At 42.3% G+C, this 23,562-nt stretch overlaps 1 protein-coding gene across 3 annotated transcripts in view; it reads right to left on the minus strand.

The window, feature by feature from the left end:
- Nucleotides 1–3,879: 3,879 nt before the first annotated feature.
- The window catches only part of LOC134291549 (uncharacterized), a 224,288-nt gene continuing 204,605 nt past the window's right edge, over nucleotides 3,880–23,562 (minus strand). For all 3 annotated transcript variants that reach the window (XM_062859466.1, XM_062859465.1, XM_062859464.1), the window contains exons 10-13: nucleotides 21,194–21,308; nucleotides 19,657–20,988; nucleotides 19,154–19,582; nucleotides 3,880–12,730 (exon numbers count right to left, since the gene is read on the minus strand). In XM_062859466.1, coding sequence (XP_062715450.1) covers nucleotides 12,308–12,730; nucleotides 19,154–19,582; nucleotides 19,657–20,988; nucleotides 21,194–21,308 — 2,299 coding nt within the window. In that variant the 3' untranslated portion in view covers nucleotides 3,880–12,307. The remainder of the gene's footprint in view (nucleotides 12,731–19,153; nucleotides 19,583–19,656; nucleotides 20,989–21,193; nucleotides 21,309–23,562) is intronic.

Raw genomic sequence — 23,562 nt, forward strand, 5'->3', positions numbered from 1 at the left:
TTTTCGTCGATTCTATAGTTACAATACTCCAAGCCAGGGAATCATAACTACAAGAAAATACATCAGGTTCATCCGAAGATGAAGTGTGTGCTGAATAAGCATTCCAGAACTTCCTCATCAGAGGAAGTTAGATCGCCATTTGGCAAACGAAGTTCGTTCACTCGGAAATCCTTAGATTTCGCAAGGATTTTATTTAACCGACTGACTTCACTCAAACTGGAAACATTTGTACAAATGTTTTTCCAACCGGATCGCTCAGCAGACCGGAGAGCTTTCCTGTGGGTCTTGCGAGCCGACCTGAAAGCCTCCGAACCAGTCGAACGTCGTCTGTTCCAACTCTTTCTACATTGTTTCTTGAGTTTGGCCAGATCAGAGTTCCACCAAGGGGTTCCTCTTGTGATCTTCACAGACCGTAGAGGGCATGCTTCGTTGTGGTATCAACGGCATCATCTAAATCACTTGGAGTGTCAATGGATGGTGAGTATCCATGCAATTTGGCCGCAACCAAATCAGTAAAAAGATCCCAGTTTGTTGACCGGGGATTCCTGAAACGCAATGTTTGCGAAGTAACATTTAAATGTTCAAAAAAGATGTAGCGATGGTCAGATAAAGATTCTTCATCTGACACATGCCAATTGGCCAGTTCGTGACTAATTCTACTAGATGCAAAGCGTTATGTCTAACACTTCCTCTCTAGCAGATACCATGAAAGTTGGGCGGTTGCCCATGTTAAGTAATGCAAGATCCGTACTACTTAAGTACTCCATCAAACTGGAGCCTTTGTCAAGTTAATGTCTGAGCTGCCCCAGATGATATGGTGAGCATTAGCATCACTGCCAACAATTAGCGGAAGGCCTTTCGATGTATAGTATGCGATGACTTGTTTGAAAACATCCGTAGGGGATGGTTCATCATGCGGTAAATAAACCGAACAATAGACGTATTTCCTGTTGAGGTTTCCAACAGATACATCAATTGTTATAGCACATACATCTCTGGTGGTTAGTTCAGAGATGAGTGTAGCAACTATTGCGTTGTTGACAAGCACACAGGCTCGAGGCATGACACGCGAGTTTGCCATTTCATGTTTACTGAAAGTAGCAAACACCGGGTTCACAAGGTTTCCTAGATAGAAATTCCCCTTACGGAAGTAAGGTTCTTGGACCAAGGCCACTTGGGCTGAACCATTTTGCATAAGTCTGCAAAGATTGATTTTTGCTGTTCTTTTATGCTGAAGATTGATCTGAGCTATCCTAACCGTAGCCACTACCCAAACCAGGTAAGATTAAACTCTTCGCAATAACAGCACAACAAAGAACAACAGCAATAAAACCGATTAGAAAACGCCAAAGGCGAGGATACACAGAATACACTGTGTAAATCGCATAATGCGAAACCATATAGGTGAAAACGTAAACTAAATAACAACATCTTCATAATCCCGCTCTTATTTAGCCTCAAGTGAGACTAAAGAAGTGCTGCTGATTCTCTCGGAGAAACACAAGGTCCACTGCACCATTGCTCCGGTTAGCGCAGTAAGGGCAACATACTATGGAGGGCGCCCTAGTAACTCCAAAGGCTCCGTTAGCGATTAAGTTTTTCTTAGATTCCCCTAAACATTCATTACTAGGCACGATAAGCATAAAGCCGCATCACACCATGAATTAGGGGTCACCTGTTGGTGGATTCTTACCACCGGAACAGGCGGTCCGTTGTGTTATTCTTAGCCAATTGAGACAATCGTTATCGACACTACACAGCTATCTAGGCTGATCGAGAAAAGAAGTTAATATTGATGATCAACTTCATACGGGCTCTAGCAGCCAAAAACCCGTCACAGAAACCAAAAATGAAAGATTACGAACTGATTCAACGGTAAACAACTTTTAGTGCGAAACAACGGGCAAAAATTTTACCTTGGAATGTATCCTAATCCTAGTCGAGCAGGGTAAACTGGCACAACTAGCCAATGAGGCATGCCGTATGAAGCTTGAGGGACTGTGCGAAGTGCGTTGGCCGAATTCTGGGGAACACACGTCCACGCTGCGCTCATGAAGTTGGAACCTATTAATGAGAGGACAATTCTGTAACAAATTTTGAAAACGACGTATAATTAATGGTGTAGCATTGATTATACGTCGTTTTCAAAATTTGTTACTGAATTGTAGTCAGAACACGGTTCGAAACCTTACCATGATCCAATGTTAAGCACCAAACGATGCTGCCGAAATGCAAAACAAAGAAAACTGTTGCAGTCAACTGAATGCTGTACGGGATAAGATTCCAAAAGGTGATATCAGGATCCTCATGGGCGACTTCAGCGCGAAGGTTGGTTCCGACAACTCGGACTATGAGCACGTGATGGGGACGCCACGGTCACGGAGAAATAAGCGAGAACAGAAAGCTGCTTACAGCGTTTTGTGACATCCATGACATGGTGACAGGGGGATCACTCTTTCTTCATCGACCAGTGCACAAATTGGCATGGGTTTCCCGGGATGACGTTACAGTAAATCTAATCGACCACATTTGCATCAGACGAAAATGAAGACGGAGCTTTCTTAATGTGCGGAACAAGCGTAGCGCCGACATTGCGTCCGATCATCATCTCTTAATCGGCGAAATCCGGCTGCACATTGCTAGGATCCTTCGACAGGAGGAGACAATTGGGCGCTGGTTAAACACACGCCGAATGGAAGACACTGTGGTGAAAAGATCTTTCGTTGAGGAGCTAGAGAACCGTGCTGCGGATATTCTGAAAGGTAGAGGCGTAGAAGATCAATGGAGCGTCATCAAGAACGCCTGCCTCACCACCGACTAGATAAATTTTGGCGAGCTACGCACCTGGAGAAAGCAGTGCATCACAGATGATACCTGGTGGAAGATAGAAGAGCGAAGGAACGCCACAGCCGCGATAGAGCGTGCGAAAACACGAGGAGCCACAGACATAGCCCGTCAGCGCTATTCGGATCTCGAGAAGGAAGTGAAACGCTCGTCTCCTCTACAATGTCTCACGTCGCCTTAGTGGGACTGAGATGCTACGATGCCCGTGAAAGACACGTCTGGTCATTGACCGATCCGGCTGGTCAGTTGAAACGCTGGTTCGAGCACTTTGGCAACCTATTTTCAAACATCGGCCACGCCATAAATATCTCAGTATGATCCGCCAGGGTTCGACGCAATACCCGTGTCAACACCGAAGCTCAATCATTGCAGGAGATAGAAACAGCATGCCAGCTGTTATGCTGAAAGCTGACCCCGTGGTATCTGTACAACTGTTCTGTCTGTACACAGTTCCCCGTAGTATCTGTACACTGTTGTACGCCAGTGAAGCTTGGTGTGTATCAGCGGAGAACGCTCAACGGCTGAAGGTCCTCATCAATAGATGCTTGCGGTATATAATTTTTGCATGGTGGCCTCACAATTGGATCTCCAACGTGGAGATCCACCGTCGATGACCACTGGTTAAGGCGATGACTGGCAATCTCCCAGAATTAAGATCTTTCAACTCGGCCCTCTGCACCACAGTAGGTGCTCAGGACTGAAAGTAAGTAAGTATTACAAACATACATTGGAAAAGCTAGGTTTTTCTTTTTTCTTACTCACTCTCCTAAAAAAACACGAGAATAAGCGGGATGCAAGAGGGGGCCTGTGCCCCCTCTTTCATCCTTCTCTTTCTCGTGTTTGTTTAGGAGAGTGAAAGAGTGCTACGCCAATGCAAACATATCTGATGCCTATCCTGATGATCGTTATGTGAAAAGCGAAATCCAGTCAGTTTCTTTGCTTCTCAACATGGTTGGTCTCTCTTTTCGTATTTTCGGCACTTTTTAGAAAATCCATGTGGAATTTCGAAGTAAATGCAGTACACCAGATGGGTCGTCATTTTTCAACAGGGTAATAATTTATCTCACTTGAATAAGTGTGTGTGTGTCCTTTCTGTCCGCTTTTATGTTGTCTTCTGCTCGCGTTTCTTTTGTTCCGTTTGAATGCTCTCAAACTTACATATTAGACTTTTCTCCTGGTTTCTCCCCCTTGTCCATCGCGCACTAGTTACCTCTAAATTATTTTTACTTTATACTTCCTATATAGCAATACATCAGCTTTCGTGCACACCGAACAAACTTTGATTCGAGTTTTTCACCTTTTTCTTCTTCTTGTCATCAAATTGTTTATTGATTGATGGGGGCGTCTATGTGTGCATGTGTGAGTGTGTGGATGTGTGAGTGTTTGTCTGGTATCAGATCATCACATCAAGTGTTGCTTTGTTGCTTTTGCCTATTGCGCTAGAGGAGGGAACGACGACGTTAGGTGTGCCCCACACTCAAACATGTACTAACTGACTGACTGGCTGACTGGCGCTAACTACGTAGGTGTTTTACATAGACAGAGATGCTGATTTTTTTCTTTGTTTTATTTTTTAGTTTATGCTTATGTTTGTGTGCATTTTATTTTTCTGGCTGCGCTGGTTTTCTTTACTAAACGATACTTTAGGTGCACAAGATCGCTGGTTTTGTGAACTTTTCCACTACTTACTATTTTGCGTGTCATTGCAGAGTGTGTGTATGTGTGTGTATGAATCATGCGTGTAAGGATGTGGTTTATGGGATTTTAGGTGGTACAATGGCTTTTATTTTGTTCCTTGTATTGGTTTCATCATTAGCCTAGTCTCTACCCAATTAAAACATCAATCGTCGTAGCTTATAATACTATATGCTCTGTGTTTTCTTGAAGTTTTTATTCTTTTAGATTAAGTTCTCTGTTCTGGTTTATTTTGTTGTAAGTAGGATATTCTTTTTCAGCGGTTGTGTGAAAACTGTGTAGTTGAGAGTAAGTTGTCAAATATTTAAGTATAAGACAGAATCGGTTATTTTCGATATTGTAGCGGATAGTTGAGCGGGATTGGGGAATAGAGAGAGATTAAATATCCGAGACTCTTAGGTGTGTGAGAGTGTATTTGTGTCGGATGATTTCGTTAGCATAGAAGTGTATAACTTATTTTGCATTTTCAGCACTCATATGAAACGAAGTTGTTTCAAGCGCTAATATACTTAGCAATGAGTAGCATTTCTTTTCGGGTACAAAAAATGTCAGTTAAAATATCATTCCGTAGTTGCCTTTGAATCGTTACGAGAGAAGGATTGCATTGCATTTCCGAATATGTGTGTAAGTAGGTATTATTGTAAAGTTTGTTTTCTCCTTGGGCATCACACTTAAAAAGTAGTACAATTTCACTAGCTTGCTCTGGTTCTCTTAAATCCCTACATGACAAATTCATCATATCAATGTACGTGTGTATGTGTAAATTCATCTTAAAAAATAAAATGCGCGAAATATAAAGTCAAACATTGAACTAATTGTTTCATATCGCTACCCCCTTTTTCTCCATTTCGCATCTTGATTTAAATATATTACTCTGCACAAGTCCAGCTTGCTTTATTTATTTTTTTGTTCTAATCTTAGTCCATGGTTATATATGTATGAATTTTATCAGTTTTAAAGTTTTCCTTTGTAGTTAGGATTCGATCCCTCGTATTATTTATAATTTTGTGTTAGGATATCTTTATGATAATAAAATCTGGGGCATGTTTAGTGGAATACCTGTAAAGAGAAAGAATCTGGTTGATACTGTACCATTTGACTCCAACATCAAGCTTTGTTATCTATTGCAGACATGCGAGTATCTGTTCTTGGGCAGATTGGGATTTAATGGAACAGTATAAAATCAAATCTTTATCTTCCTATTTTTATGATTTTGATCATTTACGCAAATATTTTTTTCTGTTTTTTTTCCTTTCTTGTTGTACAATTTTGAACTTCGTGCATTTACTCAATTCGATTAGTGTCATTGGATTGAATGGGTTGAGAATGGATGTGGATTGAGCAGGTAACTGTTTTGCTCCACTACGTCATTTATGTATCATGCTTACAAGTGTTGTGTAAGGTTCAACTTTTCCCGGTAATTTCAAGCAGAAATAATTCTGCTAACACTTCATTCAAGTCGAGATAGATTACTTCGATAAGTTTTATCATGTCGTTCCAGCAGTAGGTATCACTGGGTCATTACAGAGATTTGGGAGTAGGAAGTATTACCGGAGGAATGGATGGAAGGTATCGTGTGTCCCATCTACGAAAAGGGCGACAAGTTGGATTGCGGAAACTACCGCGCGATCACACTACTGAGCGCTGCCTACAAGATACTCTCCCAAATTTTATGCCGCCGTCTATCACCGATTGCAAGAGAGTTCGTGGGGCACTATCAGGCTGGATTCATGGGTGAACGTGCTACAACGGACCAGATGTTCGCCAATCGCCAGGTGTTGCAGAAATGCCGCGAATACAACGTGCTCACACATCACTTGTTCATCGATTTCAAATCGGCGTATGATACAATCGATCGAGAACAGCTATGGCAGATTATGCACGAATACGGATTCCCGGATAAACTGATACGGTTGATCAAGGCGACGATGGATCGAGTGATGTGCGTAGTTCGAGTATCAGGGACACTCTCGAGTCCCTTCGAATCTCGCAGAGGGTTACGGCAAGGTGATGGTCTTTCGTGCTTGCTGTTCAACATTGCTTTGGAGGGTGTAATAAGGAGAGCGGGGATAAACACGAGTGGGACGATTTTCACGAAGTCCGTTCAGCTGCTTGGTTTCGCTGATGATATTTATATTATTGCTCGTAAATTTGAGACGATGGTGGAAACGTACATCCGACTAAAGAGTGAAGCCAGGCGAATCGGATTAGTCATTAATGTGTCGAAGACAAAGTACATGATGGCAAAGGGCTCCAGGGAGGAATCACCGCGCCCGCCACCCCGAATTCATATCGACGGTGATGAAATCGAGGCGGTCGAAGAATTCGTGTACTTGGGCTCACTGGTGACCGACGACAACGACACCAGCAGAGAAATTCAGAGGCGCATTGTGGCAGGAAATCGTGCCTACTTTGGACTCCGCAGAACTCTACGATCAAATAAAGTTCGCCGTAACACGAAGTTAACCATCTACAAAACGTTGATTAGACCGGTCGTCCTCTATGGGCACGAAACATGGACCACATACATGGACCCTACGTGCAGGAGGACCAACGCGCCCTTGGAGTTTTCGAACGGAAGGTGTTGCGTACCATCTACGGCGGAGTGCAGATGGAAGACGGGACTTGGAGAAGGCGAATGAACCACGAGCTGCATCAGCTGCTGGGAGAACCAACCATCGTCCATACCGCGAAAATCGGCAGGCTACGGTGGGCGGGTCACGTCATCAGGATGTCGGATAGCAACCCGACTAAAATGGTTCTCGAGAGTCATCTGACCGGTACAAGAAGACGTGGAGCGCAGCGAACTAGGTGGGTCGACCAAGTGGAGGACGATCTGCGGACCCTACGCAGAGTGCGGAACTGGAGACAAACAGCCATGGACCGAGTGGAATGGAGGCGGCTACTATGTACAGCAGAGGCCACCCCGGCCTTAGCCTGACCGGTAAGTAAGGTAAGTACAGTTATAACGTCTACTTAGGGTGGGACCCTAGGAACCTTATCCACCCATCAGTCATTGTTGACGTCCCCGAGAGGAGACGGAGCTTTGGATGCACAGGTAGCTCAGGCGGGCTAGCCTTGGCGCATAGGGGGCTCAACTCAACAAGGGCCCTGCTGAGCGTCTTCAAAAATCTCACACGTCCGGAAACAACTGTGTACAAGCAACATGGCATCCCTTCCAAAAGTTTAGGGTCGGGTGACACAGCTAATGTCGGCGCTGCCTTCCGTCCCATAAAACCGTAGCGTAGCCTTGAAATACGTTCCCGATAGGTAACCATCTTAGACAAGTAACAGGGTGAAAGTCACTTTTCCTCCCCTTATTAATATGCTTAAATTTAGGGGGTAGTCACACATTATTTGAGGCCTACTGGATATATACTTGCGACTAGACTGGGCTGATGTGATGGAGCACACTGAGAGTTCAGGTGACTTTTCCCCCCTGCCGTGTGTGGTTCGTCGTTGTGGGTGTTTTGTGTGTCGTCGGAAAAAGCCCCGCCGCGCCGCGCGTGCGCTCCCGTGAGCTATCAAAAATTATGGTAGTCACCGAGGCCGAGCAACTGGACGAGTTGATCGGCTTCACTAGGGGACGGAACAACATCAAACACCTTAGGAATGAAACTTAGGCAAAGACCTTGAGAAATTCAGCAAGTCGGTGAACTTGACCAGGAAAGAATACCTACGGCTTTCTGGCCGTGGAATAGAACGCGATCGATGTTCACACAGAGAAGAGGTTGCTAAAACGGACAGCTTCTTTTTTGCTGGAGGTTCGACGATGGCTGGAGACGTAGAACAGAGGGCAAACCGCTTGCACAAAGAAGGCGACTAACCTGATTATACAGGCGCCTAAGCCGCCTGCTAAGCGCGCTAGGGGAAACCGGGGCAATGAAAAACCTCAAAAGGTTGACCCCTTGAAGCCGAAGATTGAACACGAACGGAATGACGAGAATGCCTGGACCACGATAGAGAAGAAGCAAAAGATGAGAAAAGTAAAGCCAGAGGCGTGCTTCAAGACCACACTAGATTCCCTGATTAGATTAGATCTGCTTTTCGGAAGCTATCTGAAGATGGAGTGGGAACGGATAATGGAACTGACGAACACGAACTACGAGGCGTTGTGCTTTACGATACAAGCACTGCTACGACGTGAGCAAATGTGGAAGTACGCCTACCCTGGAACTCCCTCGAATCCTGTGAGGGACGTGTGACTTGAGGTAAACAAAACACCGCCAACCACGATCCAACTGGCACAAATGTCCTAAATGGAGGATAGCGTGCCTCTGGAGCCGGCCTTCTGATACGGTCCAACTGACTGTAGATGTTTCTAGGCATTGAAGGACCTTCATCAGAAGGTATCGCTGGGATAGAAAGTAACGTTGTTGAAGCAGATTATGAACCCGAACACCAATGCGGGAGGACATGGAAACGTAACTAGCAAACATCGAGTAGTTGTACGTTTAGCGGCTTGAGAACCCTGGCTTCAAAATGAGAGAGTGTCTTAAAGTGGCACTGATTTTGCGTGGGTTGCCGGATTCGTTTGATCCGCGAATCACGACTTTGGAGGCCCTGCAGGACGAGGAGGAGTTGACTCTCGATTTGGTGAAGGTTAAGCTTATCGATGAAGCGGAAAAGCAGCAGAAGCAAAGAAATAGGACCCATGAGGAAGCGTTACGGCCGCGTGGAAGCATGTGCCGGAAGTGTGTGACCTGCAACTTTTGCGGGCAGAAAGATCACGTTAGGTTAAATTGCAAAGCGTTCCTGGAAAAGATAGATGAGAAAAGGAAAGTAAAGTTAACAGAAAGTGCGAAAACAAGCAACAATCGTACACGTTTGTGGCCATCGCATAAAGGTAAGCGTTTTAGAGGTTGGACAGAAGTCCAAAGCAACAGAACTAGCTGAATAACAGTTTCTTTAGTCATAGTTTGCTTAAGAGTGGTTTGTGCAACTCTTGTACAGCAAAACTGTTTGTTGGGGTGTTTGCTGGGCGTTCGACTGCTAGTGGGAAGAAAATCCGCACTGGTGGCATCGGAGATTGTAACTGGCGACTAAAACTGTAGGAACTTAGGTGTGTTGCGAACCAATGGGGGTTGATTTTCGGGAGTGATATTATCGCAATTGCTGATGAAGTTGGCGGATTGTATGCTCTAAACTTTGTGAAAAAGCATGCGATGTCGGTGGATTCCAAGGGTTTGTCTACTCGCAAACATCGCCGTAAGCATCGTGGAAGCAAGATTCACAACGAAGAGAATATCAGCAACGAGGAGGAGACGGATAACGAGTTGATAAAACATTCGATTTCTGGTGGTCAGGATGATGACGCATCCGAAGCCATATTTTACGATTGCGATTCGACCATGGAAGCAGTTGATGTTGATGAGGAGTATTGGAAATGGCATACCCTAGTCACGATAGTGAACGCGTTGACATGATTGCTAAGAGCATCATGAGTTTGGATTCAAGCCGTTAACATGAACATGGACCACAGTAATCTTGTAACTTTTGCATTCGGGATTTAAATAAAAAATCTTTATCTTTGCGTTCATTATTGCAGTAGCAATGACGTTGAGGATGAACCTGGGAAGTGGAATACTTGTAAGTTAAAGAAAATCAGGTTAAGAACTATATATTCCTTTTAGTTCCATTAAGTACTTACATCCTTTCACAGATAAGATCGTCTTTAGTGTCTCGTACTTCGTACTCGTAAGCCGAGTCAAGTACTTAACAGTACTCAAACCGATTTTCTTTTATGGGTAGTACGCAGATGATAAGAAATTTCTTGGCCTATCTCAATGCGAGGGAAATTCAGGCAAGGAATCGCTCAAGAAATAAGAAAGCGTCGCTTTATTCCGGATCCTAGTACGGAGCTGAAACGAAACGTAAAATCAAATGGGGCTTGCTGTGTTAAATTTCTTGACCATTCTGGTCACGGAAAAATAATGCACTGAACGAAAATTACTTGAGCGATTCCATTTGAAGTGCATACCTCGCATTACTTAGTAACGTGACGTGACTTTACTTAGTCACGTGTTTTTTCATGTGCTCCGGAACCTGGTTCAGACTCTGTTAGTCCTCGAACATTTATAGGCCACGAGACATCCAAGTAAATAAGATATACACAGCTCTTTTGTAAAATGTTTCTGGCACGTAATTGAATACAGTGAGCGTAAATACTAAAAATAAATCAAAATAGCATGAAATTAGCTCACCAATGATGCTGACCGACCACTAGCACATGTATGGAATTGTTCTTACGCTTCAATGGTTGCATTTGTTTAACGTAAAGTGGACAAAACAGTAAAACCTGCCAATCCTCGCTGCCCATTCAAATCCCGAAGTGTGACACATTCTGTACTGCGAAGCATGCATTCATGTAACCTATGGTGATGATTGCCAGGAGGGTGTAAAAGTGAATCAATGTTCTACTCGCAAATGGTCCTGTTTTTTTTTTTCTCGCTAAAAGATAAAAGTTAGTAGTTCTGCACTCTTCTTGTTAGTAACTCGTTTCTAGTAAGGATGACTCATCGAAATATGACGCACTGGTTTGAAATTCTGTGTATTCCACAGCGAACCGTTTGTGATTGTTTTTGATCTTCTTTTTGCTGTATGTTAAAGGTATCAATGCCGAGATACATTTCGACACGTTATCTTCGATTTATTGGCAACTTTATGTTTCCACAAAAGTAGGGAGTAAGAGAACTTAAAGTATATTAATATGGTTCACCTTCAGTTTTGCAACGATCTTCAAACCCTTTCCTTCTGCATACAGTACCTTGTGCACAGCACATACAAATGATTTTTCTGTTTGATTAAATTGTTTTTTTTTTGCTGAATTGTATGTATTAGTGAAACTATTTAACCTAGCTGAAAACCTTTGCAGTGTACAAATTTAAATACAAAACTTTTTGTGTCTCATATCAGTTCTTAAAACATGTGTTTGCTCTCATCGGTAGTCAAAATTTTCTTAAAATAGAAAACATATACACTAATATGGATAGATTGTATAGCTATTCAGCAACGAAAAGAAAAAGATAACACATTTGTAACAAGGGAAACCTCCCGTTTTTTTGTGTGTGTGTTCTACTAAAACCGAGCTAGAAAACTGCTACGGAATATTCAGGTAGTATTCTAACGGTAAACCTAAGCTCATAACCATTATTGCACATAGATTTGCGTACACACGTGTTCTTCCATACAAAAAAACCGTTTCGTGTACCCAGTATCAACTCTCTCTCTTTCTTTCTCATTGATTGTTGGTGGGGTGTTGGTTGGTGCGGTGCTGCAGCAGTCTGTGTCTTAGCGAATAAAACAATTGGACCAAAACGGCCCACCCTCGAGCTGATGATATTCTGCTGATGATGATCTTCTTTCGAGATCTCTCTTTGGCGCTTTTAGCTGTATCCATGGGGGAAGTGGTACACCACCTCGCCCTCTCACGGATTGCTAATGATTATCATCTACACATATGGATGAGTGTGCAAGAAGTCAGCAGCATCGGGATGATTCATCATCAAGACGACGATGGAGTTTGGACGCGAACGATCATCAGTCAAACTACACCTAAGGAACATTCAGGCCTGTGGTAGTGCGTAGATCTACGCGTAGAACTAAAGTACCAGATGAGAATGGAAGCGCTTATAGTAGTGTGGTGGTTGATGACGATGCCGTGTGGTGAGCAGTGCAGAACTCGGTGCGCGCGCTAATTTGTCTAATCAACAGCCAAGGTACTTAAAACATACATGATGAGATACGTTCAACAACTCGCCTACTACTACTACGCGGTTTTGATTGGCACTGACGCAGTAGGCCTAGCTCCTCCCGTTGCCAGGCCACAGACCGGACTGGTGGCGCCACCGGTGGCCACAACCAGCTCCGCCGGGGATACACTCCCGTTGGACATGGCAGCCGCTGCGGCCATAAAACTGTTCCCATTGTGGTTGATGTCGCCGTCGCTGCCGAGCAACCGCGTTCCACTGAGACAGTGCTTGAACCGATGCTTCTCGTTGAAGATGGTCGAATGGCGAGCGTTGGAGTTGGTTACGCCGCCACCACCGGCGCCGCCGGAACGACTACCGCCACCGGTGCCATTTGGATTTTGGTTGACCTTGTCCCGGACGATCGAACCGCACGATTGAGCCTTGTAGAGGCGGCCCCGCTGGAACAGGCCCGACAGTGGAACGTAGATCTTTTTGTGGACCTTGGAGAAAACGATTAGAAAGTAGATGAAACATTAGATTAAATATTTATTTGTACTAAGCATCGAACATAATTGTATTGGAAAGTAGTAGTGGTCAATAATATACCGCAGCAATAAACGTGGATCGGAAAGATATGCGGATGTTTTATGCAACTGTCAATGGTGCGCGGCAGGAATTTTGAAAGTTTATAATTTAAAAACTAGTCCTAATGTATCGCTAAATTCAACTAAGAACTTTTTAAACTCTTCCGAAAATAAAACAAAAATCGGTCGAGGAATTCTTGTAGGCTTTTGGTAGCGTTCTTTTGCGTCGATTGCAAGAAATTACTTTGAAATTTTCATCGAAAATTACTAAAACCAAAATTATTAAAATTATTAGGAAAAAACATTCAGGAGTCCAATAAGTAATTCCACAGACTATATGACCGTTATATTTCTTACACAGTTTTGAAACTGGACCTAGATGTCTGTTGAGATTTATTAAAACTTATCTATGATTCATTCTTTTTATTTCTTCCAAAATTCCTCCTTGGGTTTCTATCGTAATTCCTGCTCGAAGTTTCTTCGCAACTGGCCACAAAATACTTCTCGCAAGTTCTTCCTTAAATTTACCAAGTTTTTTTTTTATTCTGGATTTTTTCTAGTTCTCCTAAGTTTTCATCCAGTGGTGTTATATGTATTTGCTCCCATGAATAGCTCCTTTCGAGATTTTTACGGTGTTCTTTTGGGATTTGGATAGTTGTTCCTGGGATTTTTACCAGAATTCCTCCCAGGAATTCTGCAGGAGTTTTACCCGGGGTCTCTGTTGGAGTACCATCTGGGATTTCCTCCAGAGGTTTTCCCAATATGCTTCCAGAGTTTATCGCTGTGTTTCTCCCGGAGATCCTTCTAAAATGTATTCAAAGTGCCTTCAGGAATTTCTCTTAGTGGGATAACTTTCCGAAAGTTTTTCTTGTGATTTTTGTGAGGTTTTTGTAGAAGCTCCTTGAGGTATTTCTTCTAGAGTTTTACGACATTTCTCTCGGATTTCCTCGCGGAATTTTACCAGAGAGTTCCTCCCAGGATTTCTCTTAGTGATTTTCAAAGTTCCTTGTGCAATTTCCTTAATATTTCCTCCCGGGATTACTTCCTAAGCTTTTTACCGAGATGTCCCGCTTTTTCTCAGGATTCTTTCCGAAGTTTCTCTCGAGATTCCTTCAATAAGTCTTTGCGAATTTTCTCGCCATTTTTCACCTGTACTCCTTCAGTTTATCCTAGGAGATATTTCGAAGAAAAATCCCTGCAAGAAATCTTTTCTGGCACGGGATCCGGGAAGAGCTCTGGCAGTAATCCCGAGAAAATCTGTAAAACAAATCTTAATTGGATCGCTGGAAGAAGTCCGGCAAGCAACTAAGAGGGAAAGTCTGGGAAAAGCTCTGAAAGAAATCACAGAAGATCTCAATGAGAAGTATCAGCAATAGCTCCTGCAGAAAACCCAGAATCCTCTCCGAAATCCTCTGGAAGGAAATTATGTAGAAATCTGTAGAAAATTGGTCGGATTTCAGGAATCCTGGAAATAACTGTTCCAATCTCCGGCAGGAATTTAAAAAGGAATATTAAGAAAAATGGCCTAAAAATACGGAAGGAACCGTGTGAGAAAATCTGGGAGACACTCCAAGAGGCATTTCTATAGAATTAGTAATTGCTCATGTTCGAAAGAAGCCCTATTCGATTTTTTTTAAATTAATGCCAAAAATGTAGCACACTCTTTGAACTCTACTTCTGAGCATTTTTTTTTTCACCAGAGAGAAGTATTCCAGGTTTTCCCTGTTAAAGAAAAATCCCTGCGGATTCCCGGTTTTCCAGGTTTTTCCAGGTAATAGACACACTGTACATGCTGGTTGGATGACCTATATGCCCAATCTACAGAACACATACTAAAATGTGCCAATTAATACTAAGCGATAATTCTTCTTAACGCTTGCAAGATACTGCCGCATGTCCTGTTCTACAGACTCAGGCCACTTGAAGAGTCTTCGTCGGTGAATACCAGACTGGTTTTCATGAAGACCGATCAACGACAAATCAGATGCGGGCGATCCTAGGGAATTTTGGAAAAACATACAACTTGTGGACTCACCATATGATGATTTAGAAAAATATCTACCTCGTTTGTGGCCTTGGATGGATTGAAGCAGGCCGATGCTCTTCCAAATTTAATTTACTATTCAACATTGCACTCGAAGAAGTGATTAGTGTCTGGCGTGCATAGGATTCATTATTTCATCACAAGGCCCCTCGTGCTTCTCGACTTTGCGAACTGTGAGGTGTATCAACCTTATGCTTTTAATATCTGGCGCGTACTAGGCTCGTATCGTGAGTTTAGTGGGAATTCTTCTTGAAATCCCCAGCAAATTCTCAACAAATACTCCAGGGACTCCAGAATTTATCATTTTTTTTGCTGCATTTTTTAAAGAAAGAAGATTCTCGCCGGATTTCCTAGAATAATTTCAGCAAGAATATTCTTCAATTTCTCTACACATGCATTTCTTTGCATTTATCCAGGAAATCCTTCATATATTCTTTCGGGATTGTTTCCTTTGAATTTCTTCAGTAGTTTCCCACGAAATTTTTCAAAAGATTAACTTTTAAGGTGATACGGGACGCTGTGTTATTTTTCCTATCTTCCCTCTCTTTCTAACAATTTGTGTCACGATTTTGAAGATGGTAATCTCGATTTCTATCGCACAGAGGAGGCTGCAAAACAATCAGCATATGCACTGCAAGTGATCATACACAATGATAAGTTTTTGTTCCAAAATATTCTGAGTAGATTCTGTAGATTCTGAGATTACAATCTTAGTAGCAACAGAGCAATGGGGGGTATTTTATTGATCGTTCCGTTCGCCCTAAACTAGTTGACAGATTCCATTAAAAATTCCTGCTTGTATTACTTCATGTTTTCAAATATTTTTGAGAGAATTCCTCCAGAAATATTGTCAGAATTTTCTCCTGGTGATTTTATTTGAGATTTCTCCAACATTTTTTTAGAAATTTCACAAGGAATTTCTTCAGGGGTTTCACCAGGAATACCTCCAAGCATTTCTTCGAAAGATGCAATTCCAGGAGAAGGTTTTTTTCACAGAGATTCAGATAGTCTTTCAGAAATTCCTCTGGAGTTCTCTCGGACATTTATTAAGTAATTCATATTCTAGAAAATTAACAAAGATTCTGCTGAAAGTTCCTCCAGATCGAGTAGCGTACCCAAAAATCGCCCACACCCCACTTGCAGAGCTCCTCATCTGGAGGAATATACCTTCTTAAGGAGTTTCTTCAGGTTAAACTATAGGTACTCTTCTAGGTATCAATCCAGGAATTTATTTCTCCAGAGATAGCTTCAGAAATCGTTTCAGCAATTTCTGTGTTGCAACCACTTCAGAGAATTTTTAAAAATTTCCTCTAGCAATTTTCAAAACTCCATGAGTTTTTCAATGTATTTCTTGAAATCCTCTTGAGATTTGCTAAGAAATTCTTTAAGGAATTTCTTAAAAAATCTTTAATAACTTTTGAGCAAATTTAAGAAGAATGTAAGAAAAATTCCTGGAGCAATATCTGAATAAATTCTGCGGGAATCTCTGAAAAAATCCCAGGCAATATTGTATGGAACTACAAGAGCAATTTCTAAAAAAAAGTGATCATTGTAGGAGTTCATGCAGGAATCACTGAACGAATTTCTCAAAAAAAAAAAATTGTAGAAACCCTTGGAAGTATTTCCACAGAAGTCCCTGTATGATTTTCAAAGAAAATCTTAAGAGATTTTCTGATAATCTCCATAGAAGAACTTTTAAGGAAATCACTTGCAGAAATTCCTAAATAAAATTCTGAAGAAGTCTCTGAAGATAATAATACATTCTTAAACAAAAAAAAAAATAGAAGGAATCTCAGCATGAATTGATGCAAAAATTCTTGAAGGAATTTCTTCAGATGAATTCCTGCATAAATTTTAGGAAGTACTTCGAAATGAGTGATTCGTTTCAAAGTACTTCCTAAAATTTATGCAGGAATTCATCTGAAGGAAGAAATCCAAGTGAAATTATTGATAGAATCATAGGAGGAATTTCTGAAGAACTTCCTGGAAAAATGCCTGTACAAACTTCTCGAGAAACCTTTGGTAAAATTCCTAGAAAAGTTTATTGAGGATTTTTTTTTGTAAAATTCCTAAATAATACAATTTTTGGAGGGTTTTTTGAAAGTGCCTTGGAACAATCTGCGGATGAACTTCTTTAAAAAAGCTTAACCCTTCAGCACGCGTGCCGTTGTAAAAAGTACAACACTTTCAAAAATCCTCGCTCGTCGTATACAGCGCGAGCGCGGTGCAGTCTCGGTTGCTTGATGGCGCGCGTCCTGAAAGGTTAAAGGAATACCTGGAGAAACTCCTAGCTAGCGTGTGTAAAGTTCCCTATGATATTGGGCTATTTCTGCAAAAAGGTCTGAAGAAATTCCTAGGAGTATTTCTGAAAATAAAAATCTTGAAGCATCCATGAAGAAAATCTTGGAGTAAGCCTTATAGGAAATGCCGAATAAATATCAAGGGAAAAACCCGGAGAAAATCCTGAAGGAACATCGAGATCTGTATGAACTCGGGCAGGAATATCTGGAGGAATTCCTGTCTGAATGCAAGAATCTCTGGAGGAATTTATTTAAGATGTTCTGCGGGAAATCTCATTGGACTTCTCAGAGCAATTCCTGAACAAATCTATCTATGGTGGGCTTCTTGGTGAAAAAAAAGAACAAATTTCTAAAGGACACTCTGGAAAACTTTCTGAAGAAACCAGTGAAAAAATATATGACAGAATCTGTACAAAATTTTGAAAGAATCCTTGGAGAAATTTCCGCAGATTTTTTTATCGATTGCCTAGAAGAAAGATTTTCTGAAAAAAAAAGCCAAGGCAGACTTTATGACCGTATTTCTTTCTAGAGTAATTTCTGATGGGACCCACGCATTATTTTGGAATAAATCTCTAGAAGATTTGATTGAACTTGGAAAATCGTAGGACAGATTCATGGATAAATCTAATTAAGATTGTTTTAAGAAATCTACAAGTAAACTTCTAAAGGAATTCCTGGAAGAGTTTGCAAAGAAAACTTTTTAAGAATTTCTGAAAAAAATTTCAGACGATTCCCTGGACAAATTTCCGGAGGATCTTTTGGTTTTCCTAAGAATCGCTGAAAGAATTTCTGCTTGATATCGTGGATGATTTCCTGAAAAAATGCTCAAACGTATTTCTGCAAAAATCTATGGAGGATTTTTTTAAGAAAAACCATGGAACCTTTTGCAGAGCAATGCTTGGAAAATTTTCTGGACGAAACTCTAACGGAAATTCTGAAATAATCCTTGGAAGATTTTCTAAAACTTTCAAAAATATCGGAAAGAACATTTATAATAAATAAATTTCCTAAAATAATTTCTGAGGTAGTTTCTTGAAAACTTTGCATAAAGTGCTAAAGATTAATCAATGAACCAATGATTTTTTGAAGGATTCCATGGAAGAATTTCTTATGGAATTTTAAGAAATATCTTCGAAGGATTTCCTGACAAAATTTCTTAAAAATACCCTGAAAACTGGAGGAACTTCTGATATTTCAGGAGGATTTCATATAAATTTCTGAAAAAAAAAAATCATGAATGAATCCTTCAACAATTTTCTGGAGGAATCTTTTAAAAATATTTTGAAGGAATCACTAACGGTTTTCTAAAATAAAATCATGGAAATATTTTTGAATCAATCCATACCCGATTTTCTTTAGTAATCTTTTGAGAAACTTCGAAGGAATAGCGAATGAAAATCTGAATCGATCCCAGTAAGAAACTAGGAATCCCTAGTTAAATTATTGACATGAAATGCTTGCTCTCTAAGTGCAAAACAATACAAGCTTGTTGATTTCGTCAACCGACTCGTCATCTACGTGGGCCTTTTCTCCAAAACCCACCTCAAGCCTGGTGAAAGCTTCGTCCTGAGTGTGATGCTGACGCATGAATCACGAATTGTAGTATACAAAGTATCGAATGTTGTGAAACGTATTTATAACGTTGCGGGTTTGTTCATCGGCTTTTTTCGGTGAAAATGATTTGAATTTAAACGTATAACACACGGCAGTCTACAGTAGGCTTATTACGTAGTGCGAATGACGGAATAAATAATTGCGAAACTAAGCAGAGCACTAAGATGAAACCGTCGTTTTTGTGAACGGCCGCAAACGCTCTAGTTGCACGCGATTGAGAAAGACCTGGGAACTCTAAACTTTTCTTCAAGAAATTCTTCAAGGAAACTGGATGAACCTCGTCCAAGTCGTCGATATGCTCGACGCTGTAATGAAGTTACGCTAAAGCCAACAAGCTACATATGAAGGCAGGTAACATAATGCGCAATCCGCTCAACTTACCTGGAAATACCTTCCCAGAATCTTGATCTTTTTGGTGCTCTTGCCACTGCTCTCCGAAGCATTCAGCGTCTTGGCCAGCTCTACCACGATCTCAATATCGTCGCCGGAAGGAGCAGTGGCAGTCGTCGTCGACGTCGCGATACCACCACCTTTGACCGCTTCCGCTGGCGTATCCACACTGGGCGTGGAACTATTGGACGACGGCTGTTGCTGATGATAATGATGATGCTGCTTCTTGAAGGGGTGGAATATTCGGGCGCTAAAACCTTTTGGCTTGCATGGATGGCTGCTACCGCTACTACTAGTACTACCGGCATTGTTGGTCGTGTTGCTATTGCCTACTGCGCCTTCGCTATTCTCGTAATCGGCTGGGTGGTTTGGATTGTTGCTAGACTCCTCGAAGGAAGCTTCTTCCTCCTGACTTCCCGACTGCAAAAAAAAAAACAGATAAAATAGAATCAAGATTTGTCATTAAAGATCTTCAAAAACTTCTTGTAACTCACCTCTAGCCGGGTGTTGGCTATTACTTGACTTAGCTGCTCCCCCTCGGGATCAACGGATGTTGGCACGGTTGAAGATGATATGGCACCGGCAGCCGCGGCAGCAGCAGCTGCTGCAGCGGCCGAATGGGAAGTCTCGGACTCCTGGACCTCGGTTATCCGATTTAGGGATTGGCTTTCCCGTAGTCGCGTTTCGACGGGCCTTCTCCGCCCTCGGTGCCGTCGAAAGTCTACTTGCTGGGAGGACTTCTGACGGTTTCCGTTGCCGGATGTCCGCTTTTCCGTGTTCGGTTGATTACCGGCATCGTTAGTGGAAGAACTGCTAGCAGCTCCACTCATGATGGCCCTGACGCATGCTCCCGTGCTGGATGGTGCCGCAGCGTTGCCCGGATCTTGCGAATCGCTCGAGTCATCGTGAGAATCTCGACGCTGGGTTTGTGGTTTCACGGTGGAATCTACAATTTTGTGCGCTCGCTTCTTTCGGTTCTCTGAGTCATCGTCCGAAGCGTCCGAACTGCTGCAGGAAGCCGTCCGCGATTTGTTGAACTTTGTTCGCCGATGCACATTGTTCCCGTTTCCACCTTGACTTTGAGCCCGCGCGTTGAACTGATTCCGGATTACCGGCCGAGGAGTAGTCGTCGTACTATCCGAACTTCCCACATCGGTTCCCTCCTCGAAAATTTCATTCAAACAGTTGGTATTCGAGTTCAGGATGGTATTGACCCGTGTTGGCGATGGCATCGTTTTGTACTTGGGAATACTCGAGGTGTTCACAATATTTACCGTAAGCGGCATCGTTATGGTCGCACTGTCCGAGATGATTTTCGTACTGACCAACTCCGCATCCTTAATACTAGCAATACATTTGTCGAACGATCCGCCCCGAATGTTCCCCTGCGGCTTCAGAATGGACGTCTTCTTGGGGAAATCCATCCCCCGCTTGATCTCCGGAACCTTCCGATGCAGCCCTCCACCGGCGATTCCCAGTCTTTCTTTGGTACAGCTATTCTCGCTAGTGATCAACGTCACGTTCCCGAGCCCACCGAATCCTCCCAGCATCCCCGAAGCGCTATTCTCCTTCGCTTCCTGCTCCTGCTGTTTCAGCTGCTGTTGCAACAGCAGTTCCTTCTCTTTCGCTTCGGCTTGCTTCTTTGCTTCCAGTTTCAGTCGTTCGGATTCCGCTATCCGATCTTGTACGGTAATGTTGAGTCGGCCCTCCGAACGGGAGCCCCGGCGGTTCAACGGGGTGGACAGTTCCTCGTGACCAGCACCAGTAACGTCATCCTCGTCGTCCTCCTCCTCCTGTACGATACTGCACTTCCGGTTGCGGCCGGTCTGCAGAGTGTAGAAAAAGGAGAATAAAGTGTTCCTCATGGTGGATGTTCGTTTAGATCCGAGATGTCCCCGATTTCCAAGTCCACACCATCTACTAGTTTTACTTTCGAAAGAGTCGTTCAAAGAGGTTATAAATAGACGCTTCCAATATAATATGGCTGAGGACTTTGAAAACCTGTAATCCTTTCTCAGAATAATTTCTCACCTGTCCAGTTTCCGTACCCGGCGTGCGGGGTACACTCAGATGCATTCCCAGCTTGTTTGGCAGTAGACCGTCTTCTTTGGAGTCGTCCTCGGAGTTCTTCTTAAACCCTTGCAGTCTGCGAATGGGATGGGATGGATGGTATGGACGCATGGATGATAGGCGTGTTCAGGGGTTGGATTGGCGAATCCGCCAGAAACGCATTCATTTGCACTAAAGCACTAGGTTTATTGTTACACATCCACTTACGAACTATATCTACGGTGGTAGATAGTGTATACAAATCAAGAGGCATACAACAACGTAAGAAAACTTACAAATCTAAGGTCACTGTTAAAAAAACCTGAACCTGAACGAATCAATGTTTAGTATAAGTCATTAATTGTCAAAAGTGTGTTACAAGAGAAGCATGCAAAAACTTTAAAATCAAGAATCGTTGTTCAAAACTTATATGATAAAAAGTTAATAACAGAAAAAAAAACTCGCATAATTGGCTAATAGTGATGGAAGTAGTGCAGTTATTTATTTTCCGGTGCATTATGATCCCAAGAGCGTTACGGTCCTGCAAGAAAACCATTATTGTCATATTACCCACGTGCATGAACAACAACAATTGATTACGGAAATGTTAACTAGGACGAGATTATGATGAACTCTGACACGGTTAAGGAGGACAGGGACACTTACTCCGGGATGTGCAACAACATGTTATACAGTCGGAACCCGCTCGTTGAGCCACAACCTCCACCCAACCAACGAATTCGATTCGCTAGTTGGGTGAAGTGACAGCAGCACAAGGGGCGTGCGCATTGTTTTTTTTAATCATTTTTAGGTTGGAAGCAAATAGGAAAAATTTTCAATTTGTTTCACATTTAGAGCAAAACTGATACGTTTTGCAAGATACATATATGGCCAATGCGAGAAATAATTATTTTCACCCATTTTTAGTCGGTGAAGTGAAAATATAGATGTTTATGAAACCACCTGGACCAAAAGCAAGCACAAAACGCTTTCAATGATCGACAAAATAAAGATTACCGATGTTTTGCATTTGTTTCGAAGTAATTGTACATATTCTTTTTTTTTAAAGAAATATGAAATAGAAATTCTTTTCGATTATCAGTAAAGTTTAAGAAACCAAAAACTCATTAGCTCGCCCCTCGGAATTACAGATTGGTTGTCATTTTCAGTTTGACATTGAATTATGACATCCAGGTACTTTTTAGTTGGCTGACAGCTCAACTAACGGGGCCCCAACTAAAAAGTCACCCAACTATTAAGCCCCCAACCAGCGAGTCATGACTGTAGTGTCATGAGGTGTAAACAATCTCCATGCGGCTTGACACGAGAGTGGAATTACTAGCGAACATATGTAGATCGAACTAAGAAGTCCGATGCAACAAACAATTCTGCATACACTTATAACATAGGTGATTGGTAAGACTGGGTAATGTGTGCCCGAACGAATAAAATAGTCCCCATTGAGATGGGAGCTTTGGTCGTAGGCTGACAGAGAGGAGAGGGTAGTTTGTTATTGTTTATGCAAGCCAGAGCGTCTATTCCACAAAATTTGTAGTGGCTCTCAACAGCGTCTGTTCCCTTGTGATCAACGTCTGAGTGCCATTGAAAGAGATCGAGCTCAACTGTGCGATCATTGTAGGTACTTGTCTCAAAATACATACGCAAATTCATGGAATTCAAGGAATTTTGTTCTATCGCCACACCTTGAGTCGGACTACGCCACCCGGTATAGCTGACTTTTTGGCGTTCCGCCACCCGACGACGCGAATGCGGGTTACAAGTGTTACATGTAACGTGTAACTTTATCTCGAAAACTATCAAAGATTTTCACTAACACGTTCGTCACTTTTACATACGTTGTGGTCTCCTGACGGTCTACCAGTTCTAAGGCAGTGGAGACGCACGGTGTAGCACTATTTCGGTTTGATTTGAATCAAGCCAATGGAGACGCACGGTTGCTTGCCGCAAGAGATCCTAGGAATGACTTCGGAGCAGTCAGTCACCACTATGTACTATACATGTTGGTTTTTGAGCATTTGGTAAATCCAATTGGAAATCATTGAAAGATAAATAGTACAATCCATGCGGCTTCCAATATGGAATCGAAAGGTACGTGTTCAAGAGTATCCTGGAAATCCGAGAAAACACCCAAACAAAATTATTTTTGAATGAATGCTTTTCCGATATCGTAAACAATATTGTGTAGACAAATCACAGTCGACTTTCCATTTTGGTAAGCATGTTGGTTCCCATGGAGAGACATGTTTGCTAGAAAAACATCACGGGTGTGATGCTCGACAAAGCATTCTAATCATTTCAGAAGAAAGAGGTCAAATTGACAGGTTTGATCT

Source organism: Aedes albopictus, chromosome 3, assembly GCF_035046485.1.
Source record: "Aedes albopictus strain Foshan chromosome 3, AalbF5, whole genome shotgun sequence".
Lineage (NCBI taxonomy): Eukaryota > Metazoa > Arthropoda > Insecta > Diptera > Culicidae > Aedes > Aedes albopictus.